General features: G+C 54.0%; 7 protein-coding genes across 7 annotated transcripts; 3 read left to right on the top strand and 4 right to left on the bottom strand.

Moving 5' to 3' along the window:
* Positions 1-86: 86 nt before the first annotated feature.
* On the bottom strand, positions 87-2271 carry A1O7_00806 (carboxypeptidase D; the record flags this gene model as incomplete). The annotated part of the gene is made up of 7 exons (XM_007754847.1): positions 87-388; positions 472-636; positions 697-813; positions 866-1007; positions 1066-1507; positions 1557-2080; positions 2134-2271. The coding sequence occupies 7 exons, from the start codon at positions 2269-2271 to the stop codon at positions 87-89; spliced, it is 1830 nt and encodes a 609-aa protein (XP_007753037.1).
* A 703-nt stretch (positions 2272-2974) lies between these two features.
* Positions 2975-4369, bottom strand: A1O7_00805 (uncharacterized protein; the record flags this gene model as incomplete). Its single annotated transcript, XM_007754846.1, has 3 exons — positions 2975-3660; positions 3798-4272; positions 4337-4369. The coding sequence occupies 3 exons, from the start codon at positions 4367-4369 to the stop codon at positions 2975-2977; spliced, it is 1194 nt and encodes a 397-aa protein (XP_007753036.1).
* Positions 4370-5305: 936 nt separating this feature from the next.
* A1O7_00804 (uncharacterized protein) lies at positions 5306-8041 on the bottom strand (the record flags this gene model as incomplete). Its single annotated transcript, XM_007754845.1, has 6 exons — positions 5306-6430; positions 6454-6873; positions 6919-7301; positions 7352-7624; positions 7671-7772; positions 7852-8041. The coding sequence occupies 6 exons, from the start codon at positions 8039-8041 to the stop codon at positions 5306-5308; spliced, it is 2493 nt and encodes an 830-aa protein (XP_007753035.1).
* Positions 8042-10578: 2537 nt separating this feature from the next.
* Positions 10579-11971, top strand: A1O7_00803 (uncharacterized protein; the record flags this gene model as incomplete). The annotated part of the gene is made up of 2 exons (XM_007754844.1): positions 10579-11157; positions 11228-11971. The coding sequence occupies 2 exons, from the start codon at positions 10579-10581 to the stop codon at positions 11969-11971; spliced, it is 1323 nt and encodes a 440-aa protein (XP_007753034.1).
* A 583-nt stretch (positions 11972-12554) lies between these two features.
* Positions 12555-14367, bottom strand: A1O7_00802 (L-lactate dehydrogenase (cytochrome); the record flags this gene model as incomplete). The annotated part of the gene is made up of 5 exons (XM_007754843.1): positions 12555-12724; positions 12786-13455; positions 13505-13708; positions 13786-14090; positions 14250-14367. The coding sequence occupies 5 exons, from the start codon at positions 14365-14367 to the stop codon at positions 12555-12557; spliced, it is 1467 nt and encodes a 488-aa protein (XP_007753033.1).
* Positions 14368-15726: 1359 nt separating this feature from the next.
* A1O7_00801 (uncharacterized protein) lies at positions 15727-18467 on the top strand (the record flags this gene model as incomplete). Its single annotated transcript, XM_007754842.1, has 4 exons — positions 15727-16950; positions 17002-17403; positions 17537-18071; positions 18121-18467. 4 exons carry the CDS (start codon positions 15727-15729, stop codon positions 18465-18467), a joined length of 2508 nt encoding a protein of 835 aa, XP_007753032.1.
* Positions 18468-19187: 720 nt separating this feature from the next.
* On the top strand, positions 19188-20258 carry A1O7_00800 (uncharacterized protein; the record flags this gene model as incomplete). Its single annotated transcript, XM_007754841.1, has 1 exon — positions 19188-20258. The coding sequence occupies one exon, from the start codon at positions 19188-19190 to the stop codon at positions 20256-20258; it is 1071 nt and encodes a 356-aa protein (XP_007753031.1).
* Positions 20259-20507: the final 249 nt, after the last annotated feature.

The raw sequence follows: 20507 nt of genomic DNA, 5'->3' as shown, positions 1-20507 counted from the left end.
TCGGCGCAGAGCAGGCCAAAGAATGGTCCCTAAACATCCCGATCCATTTTCCTCCGTGTCCCATCCGTACCGTCTCATCATTACCCCTAGTAGAGATGCTTCTTGCCATCAGCACCCACAGTCCCAATCATGATAAAGTCCTTCGTGATGGCCGTGCCATTTGAGAACGCCATCCCCTGGTCCTTGGTACACGTCTCCATAATGTCCCACAGATAGCATTGCGTCGGCGCGTACGTGGGCAGTTTGTTCTTGACCGCGAAGACACTGCTTGGTCCCTTTGTGTGATAGTCTTTCACTTTTGTCGTAGAGACTTTGCCGATCGAGACGTCAAGGTTCTTCATGACCCGATTGAAGATTCGGTAAGCCGTCTCGGGTTGATAGAAGGGCACTAGAGGAGGCGAGTTGTCAGTTTCCACCGGGCTTGCACTAATAACTGTCTGTCTGGCAGTGACCAGCAACGTGGTGACATACCTTCATGCCCTGCATTGTAGACGCGGGAAAAGGAGAAATTGCCGTACTGTCGGACAGATCCTCCTACAAAGGTGGCGTTGGTGTGAATGTCAGTATAGCCGGCTTTGCTGAATTTGTCGGATATCTTCGATTTGACCGCCAGGCTGATCTTTTCGCCTCCAAGCCCTGTTTTAGTGAAGTCAGCATCTCTGCTTCTGTGCAGGCAGAGATGTCTCGTAAACTCACAATTGCACTGATAGTCGCGGTCGCCATACATCAACGCTACCTTGACTCCTCGGTCCAGTAGCTGACCTAGAATCGCGAGGTTCTTGCCACGGACAAAATCGCCTGAGAGAGTGAATCCTGCAAGGGTTGTTAGGGATAGCCCAGTAGACTTGGTGAGGGCAGCACTTACTGGTAGAAACTGGCACGGAATTCGCCGAGAAGTTGAGCGGGACTCCAAGATCTTGCTGAACGGGCTTGCTGTTGAGATATCCGGCGGCCCACTTCGGTGGGTACGAATAGGGGTATTGTTGTGCAATGTCGAAGTAGTTGCGCTATATCAGACACCATCAGACAAACCATTCAGGAGGCACAGGAGCATACGATACTTACATTCTTCAACAGGTACACATCGTGCATTGTTTTGAAGCAGGTGTCAAAAGCTGTGGCACAAGCGGCATTGACTTCTGCGTTGTTGCCAGTAGCCGCCGGGTCCTTTTGCGTTGCCAATGACCGGCAGCTATCAATCAGCTTCTTGCATGCGGGCCAGCTCTGAACGCCGAATTCGTATTCTGTCTCGTTGATGACTTTGAGTCCATAGGTGTTGTTGTAAGCCATGACAGGATATAGAGGTATCTGGGTCTCGGCGTCGATGCAGCCGTTGATGATGCCCAGGGTCTCGAGGTTCAAGGGCACAGCGGACTTGGGGAGAGAGCCGCTTGCAATCTTGCTGTTCTGGGACTGGAAGTAATCCGCGAACGTCGGACCCCAGTGTCCTCCATAAGACTCTGTCCATATGCTAAACTTATTGTTCTTCGGTTTGTACTTCGGAAACCTGGTCCGCGTCAGGGGATTGTCTCACAATAGGGAACAGAGCAACTGACTGCTGATTCCACGTCTGCATGAAATGCCAAGCCACTTCAGCTGCGCCAACTGTCGTGTCAACGGTAGTATCCGGATTTTGAGAAGAGAATGTGCCAAGCAGGTATGTAGTGTTCAGATCAAGGGCGTGGACGTCTGATGACTCCACAGGTGTCACGACGAAGGGGCTCGCCACCTCGTTGATCGTGCCGTTCGCGAGGACGTCGTAAGAGAAGCCCGTCTGTACCGGCTGATCAATGTACAGCATGTTGACTTCGTTGTTCCAGGACCAAGGGTTGAGACGTGTCGACTTGGAATCCGCGTTCACCAAGCAAGGGCCGTTTTCTCCGAGTGCAGCAGGGATCGAGGGTGAACCGGGGCCGCCCTGGAGCCAGAGTGACAACGGAGCATTGGCTGGGTCTTTTCGAGATTCAAAGAACCAAAAGAAGGTGTGGGTAGGGTAGTTGCGTCCTTCGGCTGCGTTTGCTGGGAGGTTTACATAACCGCTGTAGGACTTGACGCCGGGAGTCGTTTCGCAGATGGTGGTCTCCAAGGGTTAGCAGGGATAGATGCTTGCAAGACAACAGAGCGCCGCCTCACCTGTTTGTAGGATAGGGAGACCTTGGGGTCAAGTAGTGAGCGAATGACATTCCCGTCCGGAGAAGTAGGGACGGCGGCAATGGCTGGAACGAGTGCCAGTAGAGAGGGTACAAAGAGTGAAGCAATAGAAAACACCATTGTCGCGAAAGAAGCGCTGTAATGTCCTGGAGTCGGCAGCAGCGGTGGGAGAAAGTGGTTGACCTACCCATATATACTGACCTCGAGCTTCACTATCCGAGCCCACCAACAACGTTCATGGGCTCAGGCACCCGGCCATGGTCCTGTATACGGAGCGATGTCGACTAGCTCGTCAACTTGACTCTATACGTCAAGCGCTGCATGAACAGTTAATCTCGTCTCTGGGCATCTTGCGGCGTTTGAACAAGCCACCACCGGGATCTGTGGTTTCGAACAGTCGCCAATCTCTGTACAGTTAGCGCTGCGCTACTACAGCCCGTATTCCGACGCGGGCGATCGGGAAGGCTCCAGTGTTACTCGTCTTAGGGCCCTTCTTTGGGGGCGCTATATTCAGTAGATGATTGCAAAGGACGATTGAAAGGATATTCAGAAGGCGGGGATATTGAAGAGCAGCCGCAACGCAGCCCCGTTTTTGTGCAAGGGTTGATTGGTGCCGCTCGGACAGATCACGTGCAATTACACTTTGGCCCCATTCGCGTCTCCCTTTGGTGCTGTGACCTGCCTTCTGCTCATCTCTGCTCTGCATATTACATCGCCTGCACCGAAAGAAATCACAGCAGTGCTCCTCTGCTGCCTGGTGCTACTGTACAACAACAGGCGTGCTATCGTCAATTTTATCAGCCACTGTACCACGTACCCTCTTTCAGCCCGCAGTCCTGCGCCTCGTTTCAAGACAGGCATTAATCAATTCCAAGCCCCGAGCCAAGTACCCTGGATCAAGCGTGAGTTGAATCCGAACATACCCTCGAAAATCATTCTGTGACCCATCGTCACCAAAAGCAAGACTGCCAGGTGAGATGAGCAGACCCTGCTCACTGAGCAGCCCACGACAAAACTCAACATCGTCAACCGCATCTCCATTCGCGTCGGCAAATCTTATAAACGCCGTGGAGCCCGCCGTTGGGCGTGTCCAAGAGCAGACTGCCTGGTTGCGTTCCACGAATGCGTCCAGTAGTCGGAGCCCTTGCCGTGCGTGTCGCATGTGTATGTCGAGAATCCCGTTACGACAGCGCGTGCTCAGCGCCTCGGTGGCCACGATCTCGTCGAGCACACTGGTACTCTGCAGCGTGTACTCGCGAGCATTCAGGATCATGTCTAGGATGCTCCGATCCCGTGAGACGATCCAGCCGATCCGCACAGCCGACATGCCCCAGACTTTGCTCATCGAGCTTGTCACCACCACCTTGGGGTATTCATGTTCCACCAACGAAGGTGGAGCTGGACCGTCATGGAAGAGGGGCCGGAATATCTCATCCGCCAACACTGTGATATCGTGCTCCTGGGCGAGTTTGATGATCTTCTGCTGAGTCGCTAGATCAAGGTGACTACCTGCCGACGTGTCAGACACCTGTTCTCTCTCCTGTGACCTAGGTCGTAAGGAGTCGTCGTGCCGCCGCTCGGACAGACGCACATCCTCGCCACACAGGTCTTGATAGGGTCAAATCGAGGGTCGCACGTTTGCTTACCAGTCGGGTTGTTAGGATTATTCAGAACAATCAGCCTGGTCGACGGCCTGATCAACTTGCGCAGCTCCCCCGCATCGGCGCGCCACCCGTTGGCAGGATCGAGCTTCCAGAGCGACACTTCGCAGCCCAACCGCTTCGGCAGACCCAGCAGTTGAGGATATACCGGATATACACAGATGACATGATCGCCCGGTTGGACCAGACTGAGAAGGACAGTCATATTGGCGCCCGTTGTCCCCGTCGTAGTCACGACATGCTCCGGCAAGACATCCTCGCTGTACAGATCCGCGATATTGCGGCGGACCGCCTCTGAACCTTGCGCGCTATAATTCGCCAGCTTCAAGTTTCGCCACTGCAGCGCTTGTTCGGTGGTCGCCGGGTCGCTGGACAAGGCAATGAGATCGTCGAGTGATAAGCCTGGCGCGGCACTCCCCCCGAGGACGTGTGTCGCGTGCGCCGCGTTGTCCCCGAGCCACTGGACATGTCGGTATCAGATTAGCTTACATTCACTGCGTTCGGGATAATACAGTATTACTCACTTTGGGCAGATGGAATGTCGCCAGCTGCACCATGTCGAATGCAATGTCAGGCCTTGAACCTTTTCACAGCAAACGCCGCGCACAAATTGATGACTAGCAATCTATCTAGACTGGTGTGGAGATTGGGGAGCAACAAATATCGTAGACATGGCAACTTTGACATGCGCATGACTCATTTACTACTATATACATATCGCTGAACACATACGCCCTTGCACAAGACTAAAGCGTATGCTGGGATGGCTGTGCTTGGCATGACGGCAAAACAGGCTAACAAACGCGCATGAAGCTGCTCCTGTTGCAGATGACGAACTTCAGGCGTACAGCGCATGCGCGTCTACTTCAGGGCATGGGACGCACTGTAAGTTTACTGGTGCGGATTGGTTGATTGGTCCACCCTTCCGAATTGCAGCATTCAAGCACTATCGAAGTATCCGGATTGATGCTTGCCTTGGAATCAGCCGCAAGTGCCACTGTAAGCAAGTGTTCCGTGGACCGGCCGTGGACCACCGTGATCCAATATGACCCTTGTATGGCCACGGTCCATGACGCTCCTCGAGCTGAATACCCTTCGTTCACAGCTAACAGGTCATGATCAAATCAGCCACAGTATGTGACGACTATGACCCTGGTCCCGTCATGCAATCTCAGTTGCTAAGGAGCGCACATTGGAAATCGGAAAGTGCTGAAAACGAAACCTCTTGACAGAAAGATGGCCACCGATGCACTGAGAAATATAACAATCGAGTTTTGCTGCTTATCGGATGAGCAGCTCGAGGCAAGTAGCGGTTCTCGAGCAGACCAACCAGCATGAGATAGACCCAGGGGACGCTGGAATGGGGCTGCCGGCCTTGCCAGTGGACGTCGGCAGCCGTGGTGGAACACCTGACAAGCATAAGGCGGAAGTTGCGTTCCTCCAGCACTTCTAGCACCCCTCGCAGCCGCAAGTACACCGCCACCTTTGACGATTCAGGTATCAGGACCCACCGATCCCTTCGGATGCTTGGTGGCAAGAATGTTCTCCCTCCACCACCAACTGAGCAGGACCACCGCTCCAGGCCCGATCAGATATGTGCCTGCGATAGCAAATACGGCGACTTTTATCCAGCTGACAGACGTCATCTCGGCCTCCTTGAGATCCCAGATCAGATACGCCAGCCAGAGGAATGCAGCCCCGAAGCACACAATCTCATCGACCTGCAAGAACAGTCTCATGCCGGAGACCAGGTCGAAAGTCCCATCCCCAGAGGAGGTAGCAGATCTGAGAGGTTCCCAATCCGGAAAGAATAATGTCGCGAGGGAAGTACCTGCGGTATAGCGGACTGCATTGAACACCAACGCCGAAATACTGGTGAAAGACCAGATCGCCATCCTAGTGTAAGGCATATCGGCCTCGACATGGTAGATTCGATCGTGTCTTGTCGTATCCTTCACAATAGTCTTTCGGAGCACGTAGTGAAGTAGGATGGAGAGGACCGGAAATGCTTGCCAGATTGCGTTGACGGCCAAGCGGTGGTTATGGTCCTGCAGATAATACATCGCCAAGGTTGGAATTGTGAACGCCAGGAATACAGCGACGCCCGCCGTCTTTGCCGCGGCAACATTGACGAGTCGCCAGTCCTTTGCCGCATAATCCGCGACTGGACTCTGTACATAGTGCACGAAGAACCAAATAGGCCCGACCACACCAATCCCGAAGAGCTGGAAGGCAACTCCATAGAGAAGCGGAAGTGTGAAGGTGAATTTGAATTCGTTAGCCCTTCGATGCGCTTCGAGGATGTAGATCAGCCATATGGGCGACAAATCGACAAGGAATGAGACCGCCTGGATCTTTTGCAACGGGTCAATGTCCAGGAGAGAGGGAGAGAACAGTGTCACAAGCAGGGCGAACGGGTTAAGCTGTGTCGGAAGGTGGCAAACCTGACCTTTGAATTCGAGCTGGCCAGATGCAAGGCTCCTAGCGACTGAACTCTGCAAGGCAGGTTGAGCCACGATATAGGAGAAGATGCGATGTGCGAGGAAGCTGAGAAGCAGGAAAGGGAGAGCAAGGGACACCCTTTTGGCAAATGGCTGCTTCGTCCCCGTTCCATAATTCTGCTTTCTGATTAGCATTCCACAACGAGCGGGTAGAGTCGGAAGCTCGGGATATAGTATTCGTCAGGAGGGAGACTTGCCTGATTGAAGCGCATGGTGCCTTGGAAAGATCTCTTCGGCGCCGGTAAGTAGTCGACTTTCTCAGCTCCTACAGTGCCAAGTGTGATCTGGTTGATGAGCCAGTCTCCAACTCGAGGGATGACGGATAGGATTAAGAATTCCTCCCTCGGGCTTTTGAGTGCCTCTAGTCTTGTTACAAGGTTTGCGAGCTTGAAGGTCGATGCTGCTCGTGGTAGCCGTCTGTCGTAGAAACTCTTCATTGCTTGTTCCACTTCCTTTCCCGAAAGGTTAGGAGCTTGGTGCGCAAGCTGGAATAACTTGTTGGCAAGTAGAGCAGCGGACTCGATTGCGTTGTTGCCACCTTGCCCAATATTAGGCGTCCACTGCCACCGTCAGCTCGCTCTTGGAATAGCATGGGACGCCTATACCTTGTGAACCGAATCTCCAATGCATACAAAGCGTCCCCACGTCCAATGCCGAAAGAGGCCTTCTTCCAGAGGGACCAATTTGTACGCCAAGCGGTTTTCCCAAATCTCGGCGAATCTCACCTTGTCGTTCATCTGGACTGACGAGGATCGATGCGCCAGAGCCACAGCATCATCATCCGTGAACGTGGGAATGTTCGGGAATTGGTGTTTCGTGTCCAGCTTCTCAAAGATGAACCAAAAGATGCGGCCTGACTTGTCGTTTGAATGCAGGAAGGAGAGGTCATGGCCAAGGACTTGGTTGAATATGCCGGCATCCTCTGGCCTGTCGAGCCCTGATGTTGACTTCGAAACGCCATACATGCACTTGTACTCTGATGACATCGCTGCGATCGTCAGCGGAGCTCCACCAGGAGGGATGAGAAACATGACATACCGTTTTCGTCAGATGGAGCCAGCAGATATGGCTCATTGACCTCCAAATGACGGAACATCTCCTGTCGTACAATGCTGTGCACCCCATCGGCGCCGACAACGACGTCTCCAGTGTATGTGGTTCCATCCTTGCACTGGACGGTTGCAGCTTTGTGGTTGTGGTCGATTCTCGAAACTCTCTTGTTGAGAAGCAGATTACGCTTGTCCTTGATATTGTCGTAAAGTGTGGCAAGGAGAAGGTGACGGTCACAGAAGTAGATGGGATAGCCGAGCCCTGAGCGAGGTCAGAATGGGTTTGCCAGCAGGCGGCATCCACAAACGTTTATGACTGAGCACTGGCTGATCCGTAAACCTCAGCAGCTTGCCATCCTTCCACGTTCTCGTATGGACAAGAGGGTCTGTGTGTCGCTCTATCGTATCATCTGCAGTATCGTCAGATCGACGTATCGAGAGATTGCGAAGCTAGGGAAGGGACTGATTTATGAAGTGAGGGGGACTTACAGCATCCTAGCTGATCGAGGACGCGGTTGCCATTCGGGCCGATTGCTATCGAGGCACCGACAGCAGGTGCGAATTGTCCCTTGCTCTCCAAAAGTACATATTCGACTTTGGCACGTTCGAGAGCGTTTGCCAGTGTGAGGCCCGAAACACCACCGCCAACAATGACAACTTTGAATGCCGTCGAAGCCATACTCGACGAGAGCGGCGTCGGGAGTGGTACGGCGAGAGACTGTGAGGAGAAGCAGGATGCTTCAAGTTTATTGAGCTGCCGGCTTAGTCTCATGGCCAGGGGTTGTGTAGGGCTTTAAGTACTGTTCAGCCCGAATGTTCAGTAATCCCGCGGATACTTGGAGTAGCGGGCATGCCATGTTAATCCATGTAGCGGCCCCCTGATAATGGTACTCATGCATCCGTGGACTCGAGTTGTCATGGATGCGCGCCCAGAAATCACTGTATATTGCTCAGCCTCATACGAAGGAGTAAGCCAATTGATTGGCCGACCACCTCTTCTACCAGATCCGCCAAACACGATGACAGCGCCACCCGATTGCCATTCATTGGAGGGGCGCATGCCATGAAATCAACAACTGAGGAGCTGAGACAACATGCTGCCGTGTTCGTATTTGCCGTCCCGCTGGGCTTCATCGTAGATTCCAGACAGTGAGATCTAGACCAGGTGATCTTGCCTGACGGACGGTAGTAACCTCGGGCTGTCTTATTTGGATACGGTCAGGTAATCGTCCTTGTCATCAAAGTCCAATGGTTAAGGTCTTTGCGCGGCGGCTGCGTCTACTCTTGGTTGGTAGCACATGGTACAAGACAAGATCCCGCGGATCGAGTCGCACAGTCAGCGAGACATAATGGCCAATGGAAAGTTCTGAAACTCGAAAGCTTGGTTGATGGACTCCCGGTGCCAACTACGAAGATAAGTCTCTTCGAGCGCGAGGAATGAACAGCACGGAGTCTCTCAGAGAAAGATCATCCGCTGTGCTGCCTGTTGTCATTGCGTCGGTGCAAAATGAAGAAGCAGCAATCTGGCATGCGGACGAATCAATGGGTGCCGAGGACTGTTCAGACTAGTTAGTCCTCCGGGTATCTGTGGTCAGCATCAGCACAGGTTCCAGACGTATCCAAGACTGAGCTCAGTGGATCATGATTACTGGTGACTATTGTTCAGAAGCAGGTCGTTGGTACGAGTAATCGATTAAGAGCGAGGTGAAAGTCGCGCAGGCACCGACATCTAACCGACATGCACGTGATCCTGCCAAGACATGGAAGCTGCAGGCAACGCGAATCCCATCGGATCCTCTTCCACTGCTTGTATCACACCGTATCTCTCTGTTCTTCAGGTCATCCTATGGCGCGCTCGCAACTACCTGCTCAATGTTAATGGGTTACCAGATCTCAGTCGACGAAGTCAAGAGAGCTGACATGCTAGGGAGTTACGTTTGCTGGCGTTGAGTATGGATAATCTTACCCCGAGCCTTAAGGCCTTTTATGAAAGAGTCAGCATACGCCTCAAGCACCCTTCTGGATACACACATCTTGCCACTCGTTTCGAAATTGGAATCCTACACTTGTCATGTGGTTGCCGCAATCCACCTCCTACTGTCAATCTCATTTCTCTCCAGGCTAATCGATCAAGGATCGCCTGACCAAGCTTTCTTCATGTGGTGTTGACAACGCCTCACGGTACAGTTCTTGGACTGTACCTCTGCAGAGCTGACATAGGCCAAAATGTGATGGGACACCACACGAGGGACCATATGCGACGCTAACTGCTCCCTTCGGACTTGGAGGGGGGTCAGTTGGATTTGCGGCCAGGCCGCGGTGGTGGTGCCCCTACAGCTACCCCCTTGTTGCTTCAGCGGATCCCGCTGCCTCCTGCTAACGCCCCATTCAAGTGATGTGAGAGTTTAAATCGGCTTTATTCGTTCAAGCGGGTATGACCGAGCAACACTGACACTAGATTTGTAGGTGCGGATCCTAACCCTTAAAAGAATGCACAAACGTCCAGGGCACTCCCGTCAAGCAGCACAGGCTCCTTCAAAAACGATCGCTCCAGCCGCGGGAGCTGGTGACTTTGCTTCGTTTGCTATATTAGCGAAGTATGAAAGACGCTGTTGGCCCTGTCTATGGCCGTTCATTCATCCACCATCTTGCACGGGCCAGCCCGTCATGTTTCGGAAGTGGCATGGCGAAGAAGAATGTGAACGGACTGTGAGGCTTCATGGGCTTTTGTGTCCACAAAAGTCGAGAAGTCGGTCGCCAACTATCGCCAGCCTCTCCGTGTTGCGGCCGGTGACCTCGAATCATGGCCCTTCAATATTGTTGACGACGGAATTCTAACTCACTTCGACGCTTTTCACCATTGCCAGTGAGTTATCGTGACTTTCAATACTCGAATGCCGTCCCATTGTACGAGTACTGTATACTGTATTTCCTTCTCCGAGCCCACCCCCCTACTGACATAGCTGCCGATCGGTACTACCCCACAATTGCCTGTTTTCCAGACCACATCGACCCCGCAAGCGGAGCGAAGAATTCGCCTCCAGGGATCCGAAGTGCATCTGCCGATGATCCAGATGGGCCCCAGAGCCAAGATATGAACCACTACTCCAAAATGCAGGAACAGCTTCTTATTCATCTTCAAGGTTCCTTCTCGTCGGTACGGCATCAAGTTCCATAACCAGGTCGTAACGTATAGACATTCCATCCTAGTGCATCATGTCGACACCACAGAAACCATGGGCCATCATAGTCGGAGCCGGGCCCTCGGGTCTCCTGCTCGGTCTGATGCTGGCGAAGCGCGGTATCCCAGTGCAACTGATCGACAAGTCCGACAAGCTAGACGAGCAACCCCGAGCAACACACTATGGACCCCCAGCAATGACTGAACTGCGGCGCGCCGGCGTGGCTGACGACCTGCGCGAGCAAGGATTCCAGCCCGACGGCGTGTGCTGGAGGAAGCTAGACGGCACATACCTCGCCGGGCTGAACATGAAACTTATGGCCGACGATCCGGACCGCATGGTCTGCCTGCCGCTGAACAGACTGGGCAGGATCCTCATGGATCACATTGGCCGACAGCCGACCGCGACGGTCTCGTGGAGCCACGAGGTCAAATCGATCGGCCAGGACGAGAACAAGGCCTGGGTCACCGTGCAGACGCCCGACGGCGAGAAGACGCTCGAGGCAGAGTATATCATCGGATGTGATGGCGCGAACAGCCAAGTCCGTCGGTCCCTGTTCGGCGACTGGGAGTTCCCCGGCAAGACATGGGACGAGCAGATTGTGGCCACGAATGTAAGTGCACCAGTTGCGTCGGCGGCGCCCACCCCCTTTTTTAACCCCGCTCACGCTGACGCGCTCGCAGACATACTACGACTTCACGCCCTACGGGTGGCATGACTCCAACTTCATCATCCACCCGGAGCACTGGTTCATGGCGGCGCGGATCGGCAAGGACGGCCTCTGGCGCATCACGTACGGCGAGATCCCCGGCCTGACGACGGAGCAGCTGCGGGAACGCCTCCCCGCCAAATTCAAGGCTTTCCTCCCCGGCCACCCAGACCCGGACCAGTACAAGGTCGTCAACTTCAGCCCCTACAAGATCCACCAGCGTCTCGCGCCTAGCATGCGCGTCGGCCGCTTCTGCCTCGCCGCCGACGCGGCCCACCTGTGCAACCCGTTCGGCGGGATGGGGCTGACGGGCGGGATTGTGGATATCGGCGGCCTGTACGATTGCCTCGTAGGCATCTATGACGGCGTGGCCGACGACAAGATCCTCGACCTCTACTCGCAGGTCAGGCGGCAGAAGTACTCCGAGGTGGTGGACCCGATCTCGTCGGCCAACATTGTCAGGCTGTTCGGGCAGGATCCGGACAAGGCGCTGGAGAACGACGAGTTCCTCAAGACGATCAAAAAGGCCGAGCATGACGACAAGTTTGCCCGCGACTTCCAGGGCGCGGTCAACGTCTTGAAGCATGATTTCACGCAGTATTATAACAAGAACAAGAAAGATCTGGACCCGGAGGCGGCACGGAGGGATAGCCAGGTGGCGGGTGCGAAGGAGCCCGAAGTCGCCGTCAAAGTCAGCGCCGTGGGAGTGTCGGATTGAGCGGGCTTGCTTGCTTGGGCATTGCTTGGTTTGTGTGTCCGTAGGTGAGACGATCCACAGATAAGGTACCTTCATACTGTTTATGTGTGTAAATATTTACGTGGTATGCGACTTTTGCGCCGACTGTCATCCCTTGTTTATGTCCTACCCATGCGCTGCACCATCTACGCATCTGTACCTCGAAGGCCGCATCTTTCCGTCCCTTGCATGGCTCTGCGAAGTACCTAGATCATTTAGCGGATATGCGGCAAATGATCTGTCGGGAAGAACAATCGACGCTTCTCAAGCTTCTGCAGTACCTAGTTAAGCTAGTTTGTCCAAAGGCTTCGGTGTGAACTCGGTTCTGGTGCTACGTTCGCAAGGGGTAACATTGAATACGAGCCAATCGGCTGGAAGATGTCAATATTCGACACTCTGTATGCAAGCGAAGTCTTTTCTGGGCGGGTGGTGCGTACTAGGATGTCGCAAGGTTGGCCAAGACGCAGGAAAGCCGACCTTGGTCAACGACGATGAGACCAGTTTGAAACCCATCCATCCACTGTGACGTGTTCCGAGACGGGCTTTCTACCCCGATATCTGATGTTCAGAGACGGTATTGTCTACGAGCCCCTGCACGTTTGCGAGCATACGGGTGTAGAGACCCGCGAGGGACAAGCGGGTCCAGCTCAGCGGTATTGACGAACGCGGGATCTGCTTCATCTAGGATCTGGAGTCCTGCCAATCGCATGGCCGTTTCCACCTCGTCCTTCAGAACTGGGTGTGGGTTCGAGTCAGTGGATGTCGGTCAAGTAAAGCAGGTACAGGCCAGACTTACTGCTCGCAAGGTGGACGACACCCTCCGTTCCGTAGTTGATGGCATACATGAACGGTCGACCTAGGCCAACGCCGCTCGCGCCGAGGCATATCGCCTTGAGGATATCGGAGCCTCGTCGGAACCCTCCGTCGATGAAGACCTCCATGTGGTCAAACACCTCGGCACACTCTCGGTGGAGCTCCAGAAGCGCGAGTATCGACGCGGGAGCCCCGTCGAGCGCTCTTCCCCCATGATTGCTTATCACGATCCCTTGGCAGCCCATGTGCATTGCGAGTCTGGCATCGGCTGCTGACTGGATACCCTTCAGGATGATCGGCAGTTTCGTGTGTCGACGCAGCCACGCGAGATCGTCCCACGAGAATGCTGGGTCGATGAAAGAACCGACTGACCTGGCAAGGCCAGCACCCTTGTTGTCCGTGGTAGTCGGGCGCCCCAGACCGCTGGAGTAGAGTGTGTCGACCTTGATTCGTTCGTCGGCTTCTCTTTTCGACACGACGGGTAGGTCGACGGTGACGAAGAGGGCCTTGATCTGTGGCCGGCTGTCGACTACTCGAAGTAGTTCTTCGGTTTTTGATCGGTCTTTGTTGATGTACAGTTGGAAGAAGAAGGGGTAGTCTTTCGGTGCGGCATCTAGAATTTCAAGCAGTGGAAATGAGGACGTGGTCGAAATCTGGTCCGATTAGCTGGGGACAATCATGCTGCGAGATCGGCACGCCCACAGTATACACAATGCCACTCGCAGCGGCGCCCCTGCTCAGAGCCAGCTCGCCCTCTGGTCCGGCCGTCTTGCCCACACCCATTGGCGCTATCCAGATGGGAAGTGACACGGGGGTACCCATCATCGTACCTTTCGTGGAGACGGTCGCCACGTTGCGGAGGATTCGAGGCCTGAACCAGATCTTCCGGAACATGTCGTGGTTGGCCTAGGAAGCTTTGTCAGCTCGCACCAACAGTGACAAGGTGCAAGGCTGTGTCCAGGATGGGCAAAGGGAGAACCTACATCCCTTGAGACGTTGTCATTCGACGCTCCAGAGATGAACGTCCAGCTCTTCTCAGAGAGAGACTGCCGCGCCGCATCTTCGAAATCGTAAAGATTGATAAATGTCTCGAGGGGTGGCTTCTCGGCTTTCCTTTGCTGGGTTTTCGATGGTGGCTCATCTGGGAACGCTGTACCCGGATCTAGATCGCCGATATGTTCGTTTGGTGGCAGTGTGGATGCTATAAGATTCGGCTCATGTACCTCGAGATAGGCCTCGGTGGCGTCTCGCCCAGCATAAGCATATATAATCTCTGCTCCGCCGGGGTCTGCCGTGCTCGAGGCTGTATCAGCGAGAAGACTCATAGACAGGGACGGACGAATCGAGACGTAGCTTGTCCGTAACAGTCCGACATGGCGACTTCATCGAAACAAGGCCACCTAGAACCAAGAAATGACTGAGGTCTCTGGGAGGACGTTGTACTCACGCTCTGGTGCGAATCTCGACATGTTGTACACCTTGCCCCCAACCACAATCCAGCAATCATCTCGCGTTTTGTGGGACTGTACCGTCGCGGCTGATACCAGCTTCGTTGAGTTAGCCATGCTCGACAGATGCGAATCTCCCTGTTGACGTGATTCGAATTTGACTCGTAGGTTCACTGTCTGGAAGATGCCCGACTTGCACCGTCTGACCAAGCGGTGGGCGTGCGAGGGCCTGGAGGGCGCATTAATTACCCGGACTTTACCTGCATCTCCAACTCGCAAAGGAACCGTAAGTGTCAGTTGGATTTCCCCACATCGGTGTCAAACCTCGGGTTGCCGATCGTGCCGTTGCCATCGTTACATATTGCTGGCGAACCATTGGGGCCAGCGGCGTTTTCTCCGTATTGGTGTGGCATGGGAAAACAAATTGCTCCCAACGATCATGGTGACGGGGAGATGTGGTACTGAAGACCTGGTTCAATCGGAGCACTCAGCAGTTGCAGCAAGTGTATGGAGTACGTGCGCACGACTGCGAACAGTCCCTCTGGTCATCTCAAGACTCCTTCAGTCTGGGAGAGAGGGCGTGATTTCTTATGGCCCTCTCGAAGTATTGCCCACAGGGGGCGCTTGGTATGGAAGCGCACTCGGTCTGACGGAAGACGACTGTTGTATGAAATACCATGTACCTTTGAGGAACACGAAAGCGTGGAAGCGCGACATAAATGTTTCAGCTTGAGGTTTGACTAGCAGCTGAGTCACGTAGTAGTTCATGTTCGCCGAACCTCTGGGCTAGCTGTTAGGTGGCTGTGGGCGAACACGTTACAGTAGGAAACGTACCGCCTAACTAAGCAGCTTAGGCCAAGGGTCTTACCGACTGTGGATGCCCGAGAGTTTGGGCTAGGCGCACTTTCCCTTCCCCTTCCCCAGATTCTGATTCCGATTCCGCCATTCTGCATCTTGCCCGCATCTTTCATCCTATGTACTCCGCTCAACTCCCTGCGCCTGCGTTCGATGGGAAGCTGCTACGCCTGCACTTCGATTGGCCGTTACTTACAAGTACCATCGCACGCGGCACGTTCGCTCCAGTTGACGGCAGGTCTGATTCGCATCTCACGACCATGCATGAAATGGTTGTTCTCCTGCCGCGAACTTCACACATCGTCAAGTGACGGAGACGGATCGGATTCAGCCAGAGCGGTGTCGATGTTTTCACAATGGTTAGATATGCCTTTAGAAAAGGTCACATAAGTGTTCTGCAGGCTGACGATGGCTTCCCAATAGACCTCGGAAAAAGGTGCTCGAACTCTCCGATGCCCAAATTGCGATCTTGTTGTCGCTCGGCCAAGTCACCTTGCCCGCCATGTTCAATCCCACTTGCACCCGTCGCAACGTGAGCACTACTCCTGCGACCAGTGCAGCCGCCAGTTCTCCAGGAACGATGTCTTGTTGCGTCATCTTCGCACGGCTCATCAGGCGACCATGTCGCGGAAGAGATCTGCTCAAAAATCCTGCTTCCGCTGCGTCAAGAAAAAGTTGAAGTGCGACAGGTCGCACCCCTGTATACCATGTACGAAAGCTGCAACATCGTGCAAATATCCGAACGATGAGGAGCCTGACGACGAGGGCCTTCCCGAGGCCAAGGCTGAGTCGTCCGACGAGGTATCGTCGCAAATTCCGGAACAAGAGCAGGAGCAGCAGCAGCAGCAGCAACAACATCATTATCAGGATGGCCTTTTTCAGAGCTCCGGGAGCTATCAAAGCCGTCCTGGGCAGCATCTTGCGCTTGTTCATGGCGCCTCAGCTATGATTGCCAATGGTAGCCATCAAAGTAGACCAATGGCTCCCCCGAGTTTCGGCAGCACTACGTCGTTTTTACAAGCCGGTCCCGAGCCTCACTCACTGGGAATGATTTCCCCCGAAATCGTATCTTCCTTCAACACAAGCCCGACGAATGCCGGAGCCGAGTACAGCCATCCCATGGCTCATTTCGACGCCTACCTGCCAGGAGACTTCAATTTCATGGCCTCCAATCCAGCTCCGCGAATCGTGGGTATGGTGGAAGGCGGCGTCGATTGGCTCAATTTGGAATTTGACTCCCCCAACAACGCGGATCTCCAAGCTCAGTATCAGACTGGCGGTTTGCAAGCCGCTTATCCTAACCCGCTTATATCTACGGCTGTAGGGGAGGCCTTGCAGAACAGAAACCAGCAAGCCGTGTCTGCGCAGTTGATGCCAAACCGGAGTCAGGACCCAGAACGCAAGGCTCTCAAATCCTTCGAAGTGCAGACTGCTCAGCAATGGCCTTTTGATCACACACGGAACCCCGAGACCCAGAAATGTCGGCTGCCGCCACTGCGAGATATCCTGCACGGTACTATATTGTCGAATGAACCCGACAATGGCGTGATTATCAAAAGCCTGATACAGCTAATGTCTTCGCCTTATTTACCCGAGATGGACCTGTCCCTGGACGTGAGTATGATGTCTGCCCTGGATCTCTTGAAGAACTCCTTGGAACTCTACTTCTCCGAGTTTCATGCTGTCCTCCCTCTTGTACATATTCCTACCTTCCAGCTGACTAAAGTACCGACTGTCACTCTTGCGGCCATGGCTTGCATTGGAGCGATGTATTCCGACGATCAACAAGGGACAGAGCAATCGTGGTCGCTTAGTGAAATATGTATCCAAATGATTGCATATCTGGTGGGTCACCTTTGTGACTGGCGGTATACCGTCACTGACGCTGTGCTACAGGGAAACGGTGATAGTACAAACTTCTACAATTCACCATATCTGATAGCAAATTGCCTCCACCAGATCTACTCTCTGGGCTCGGGCAACCGTCGGCTCTATCAGAATGCAGATTGTTCGCGGGGCGTATTGATTGGCTGTCTCCGCGGCATGGGCTTACTCCAGCCGCGAGTGAGTACTGAACTTGAGCGAGAGGACCTTAAAAACACATTATCGAACGAAAATGTAGCCGTCGAGTGGCTGCGATGGAAAGACCATGAGCAGGAGAAACGTATTGCTTGGTCTTCCTTTGAGTACGATTGCAGCCTCTGTACCCTGACCGCAAAACGGGGAGCAGTTGACCTCCCAGAGCTACCTCATCTCCTACCATGTGCCGAGCCATTGTGGGACGCGCCATCGCCCCAGGTACGTGTCCGAATTTTCATGATTTGTATTGTGTACCCTTGCATTCGCCCGCATGAGACCTCGTTTGGTTCCTCTTGCACCGCTTCGACCCCCTTTCCGCTATGACCAGCACAGGCCCCTGACGACGCTACAGGCCTGGGCGGCGCTCTACATGCGTCTGACACCGACAGCTCGGGGCGCATCCACGGCCAGAATGCTGCGCAACCTGCTTGCTGGCAAGGGTGTACCAGAAGATCTGCCGGCATGGAGCAAGAGGCTGTGTGCTCAAAGCATTGGGCGACTCCTGTGGGACATCAAACAGCTCGACATTATGGCCACCTCCGAGTATCTTCGGCTGCCATCTCTAGCTGCAGCTCAGCGACAGACAAAGAGTACTCTACTCCAAGGCCTCAACACGCTTACAGAGTCAATGTATGCTCTGTCTTCTACTGCCGAGCTGATCCACTACAACCTGACCTCACTTATATGTCACTATTCCCATCTTTACAGCGCCGACGAAGCCATGGACTTGGTAGTGCATATATTTCGTACATCAGCGTCGCACTTGAAGCACCCGGATCCAAGTCTGTTGTCCGCTAAGAATCGCCTTGCTGCAATCATGATGAAGAATCCTCACAAGGCCCGTAATCTGGCATGGCACGCCGCACAGATTATCGCTGTGGCTAACGGTGAGTCCTTCATGTCCTCTTCCCAACATGTGCTAAGAAACGTCCCCAGAGTACCTGGTCTCCGCGCCTTGCGAGATCATGCGAGTTTTCATGGGCTATATTTTCATCCTGGCCTTTGCAAAGTTTGGACCCCAATCCTCTCTAGAGACAAACTACGCATCTTGTCCTGTCCGTCTCGACTTGTCGAACCGGCTAGACGGGCAAAGAACAGCCATTGCCACCTGGATCGAGAACGGCGGACCCTGGGGCATTGGCACGGTTGAGAGCATCTACAGTCCCGGCAGCCTCCACGCGATCAGCGACGAAGCACGAGCGATGCTCCGCAAGATGCGCTACTGGGGTCTCGCGAGGAAATTTAGTCGGATTCTCGAGAGCTTCAATTTCGAAGCCGACTGAAGCTGTTCCCGCTCACACTTTCGCCAGCATGTAAGACCACGCGGACCACTCCAAGATGTTATCTTTGCAGCACATTGGTCAACTTTGACTTTTTGTCCTGGGGAGCTCGCTTGCAGTCAAAGGCGGAGAAGTGGTACGGCCCCAACTCCCAGTATGGTGGGACCTTAAATCTGCACTCGACCCCAAATTCTCACGCAACCAAGCAGATTCTCCCCGCGGTTAAGACGTAGGTAACCAACCAGCACAGCAGGGACAGAGGAACCTTCTGGCTTATTCACCGTGGTAGCTTCTCCAGTGTGGTATCCGAAAGTTCTCTTGCGGCGCCTCCGAAGTCCGAAGCTGCCCACTGAAAGAGACTGACAGCAGTGAATACCAAGTGGGGTGAACTGACAAGATTCACATGGCAGTGAATACGAGGCAGTCACGAACGCCAAGATTCATTCCGTCCTTCAGACTCGTCGTCACTCAAGGACTCGCTTCTTGCGGAAAACACCCGTTCGTATTGCTCTCCGCGTCTCTGGGTGCTGGCCAAGAATACACTTCGGAACATATCGTCTATCGATCACGAGGCCTCGTGATCCAGCGCTCTCGGCAACAGCCTGTCCGTAGGGCTATCTACGAGACTGACGATCGTTACGGCTTCCACTTCCCCTCCTGGTCATTCCAAGCGATCTAGGATTGTGTGGCACCAGACAGGTCAATCTCATTTTCATTTCACTTATGGGTGAACTCTCACCGCACCAGCCTGACAATGGCAACCGCGGCGAGGACCCGTCGATTCACTCTCTGCACTTGACACCATTCGACGACTTGCCAAACAGGAAGCAAGTTTGGCCGAATGAGCCCGGCAGCAGGGAAGAAGGCCTCGGTCGTCTGGTCTTGCTTACTCCCGACGTTGTTGCTTCCGCTGCAGCGAGCTGCATACGCTCCGGTCGGAGGGTCAGTCTCGGCTGGGAACTGAATAAGCTGGAGATCGCCAACTTTGGCCGATCGCCTTGCAAACACGAGATAGTGGGCTTGTTGGATGGTGCTGCCTTTGACGATATCTACACTTTCAATCCACAACAAAGCAGTCAGTGGGATGGACTTCGACACTTCTCGCAGCCGATTCCGACCGAAGATGAGCCCGACAGGCGACTATTCTACGGAGGTGTCACCAAGCAGGAGATCATGGATCCCACGAATCACCGAATAGGCCTACAGTATTGGGCGAAGGAAGGCATCTGCGGCCGCGGCGTGCTGCTAGACTACGTGGCGTATGCCGAGAAACGAGCTATCAAATACTCGACATTCAGCGACCATTCGATTCCTCTCAGCGTACTTCTCGAGATCGCGCAAGAAGAGAACCTCACCTTCAGAAGAGGCGATATCCTTTTCGTGCGCATCGGCGTCACCAAGCAATGGGACACGCAGATGACATCGGACGAGAAGGCCGAGTACGCGGTATCAACAAAACCTCAACATGCCGGCGTCGAAGGCACAGAAGAAATGCTCCGCTGGCTATGGGACAGCGGGTTCGCGGCCGTTGCTAGCGATGCGATTTCCTTCGAAGTCTATCCTCCCAAGAAAAGCTATCCTCGTGGCGGTGAAGGCGAGGCAGAAGTTGACGGTCTCTTCATGCACGAATATCTCCTCGCCGGCTGGGGAATGCCCGTCGGTGAACTGTTCGATCTCGAGGCCTTGAGTGGCATGTGCGCCAGAGAAGGGAGATGGGACTTTTTTGTCGCGAGCGCGCCCTTCAACATGCCTGGCGGAGTGTCGAGTCCGCCGAATTGCATCGCCATCTTCTGAGCGCGAAGACCTTGAAGCTCCAATGCGACGGGCTGATGGACCACCGATTCGAAGCGGAAGGTGGACTGCGATGGGATAGGTTAGACGCATCCAGAGTTTCCATCCACACGATGTGACATGGTGGGACACGAGAGGACTTGTATAGACTTGTCTGGGCCCGAGCTAGTGCCAAGGATGGCGAGCTCACAGCGAGTGTAGATTGAATTCTCAGAGGAGGAAGGCATTCACTCATTGATTCATTCGTTCCTT

The sequence above is a fragment of the Cladophialophora yegresii genome, assembly GCF_000585515.1.
Source record: "Cladophialophora yegresii CBS 114405 chromosome Unknown aczIN-supercont1.1, whole genome shotgun sequence".
Lineage (NCBI taxonomy): Eukaryota > Fungi > Ascomycota > Eurotiomycetes > Chaetothyriales > Herpotrichiellaceae > Cladophialophora > Cladophialophora yegresii.
Note: the sequence above shows the minus strand (reverse complement) of the source record. Positions and strands in the feature narration are given on the sequence as shown.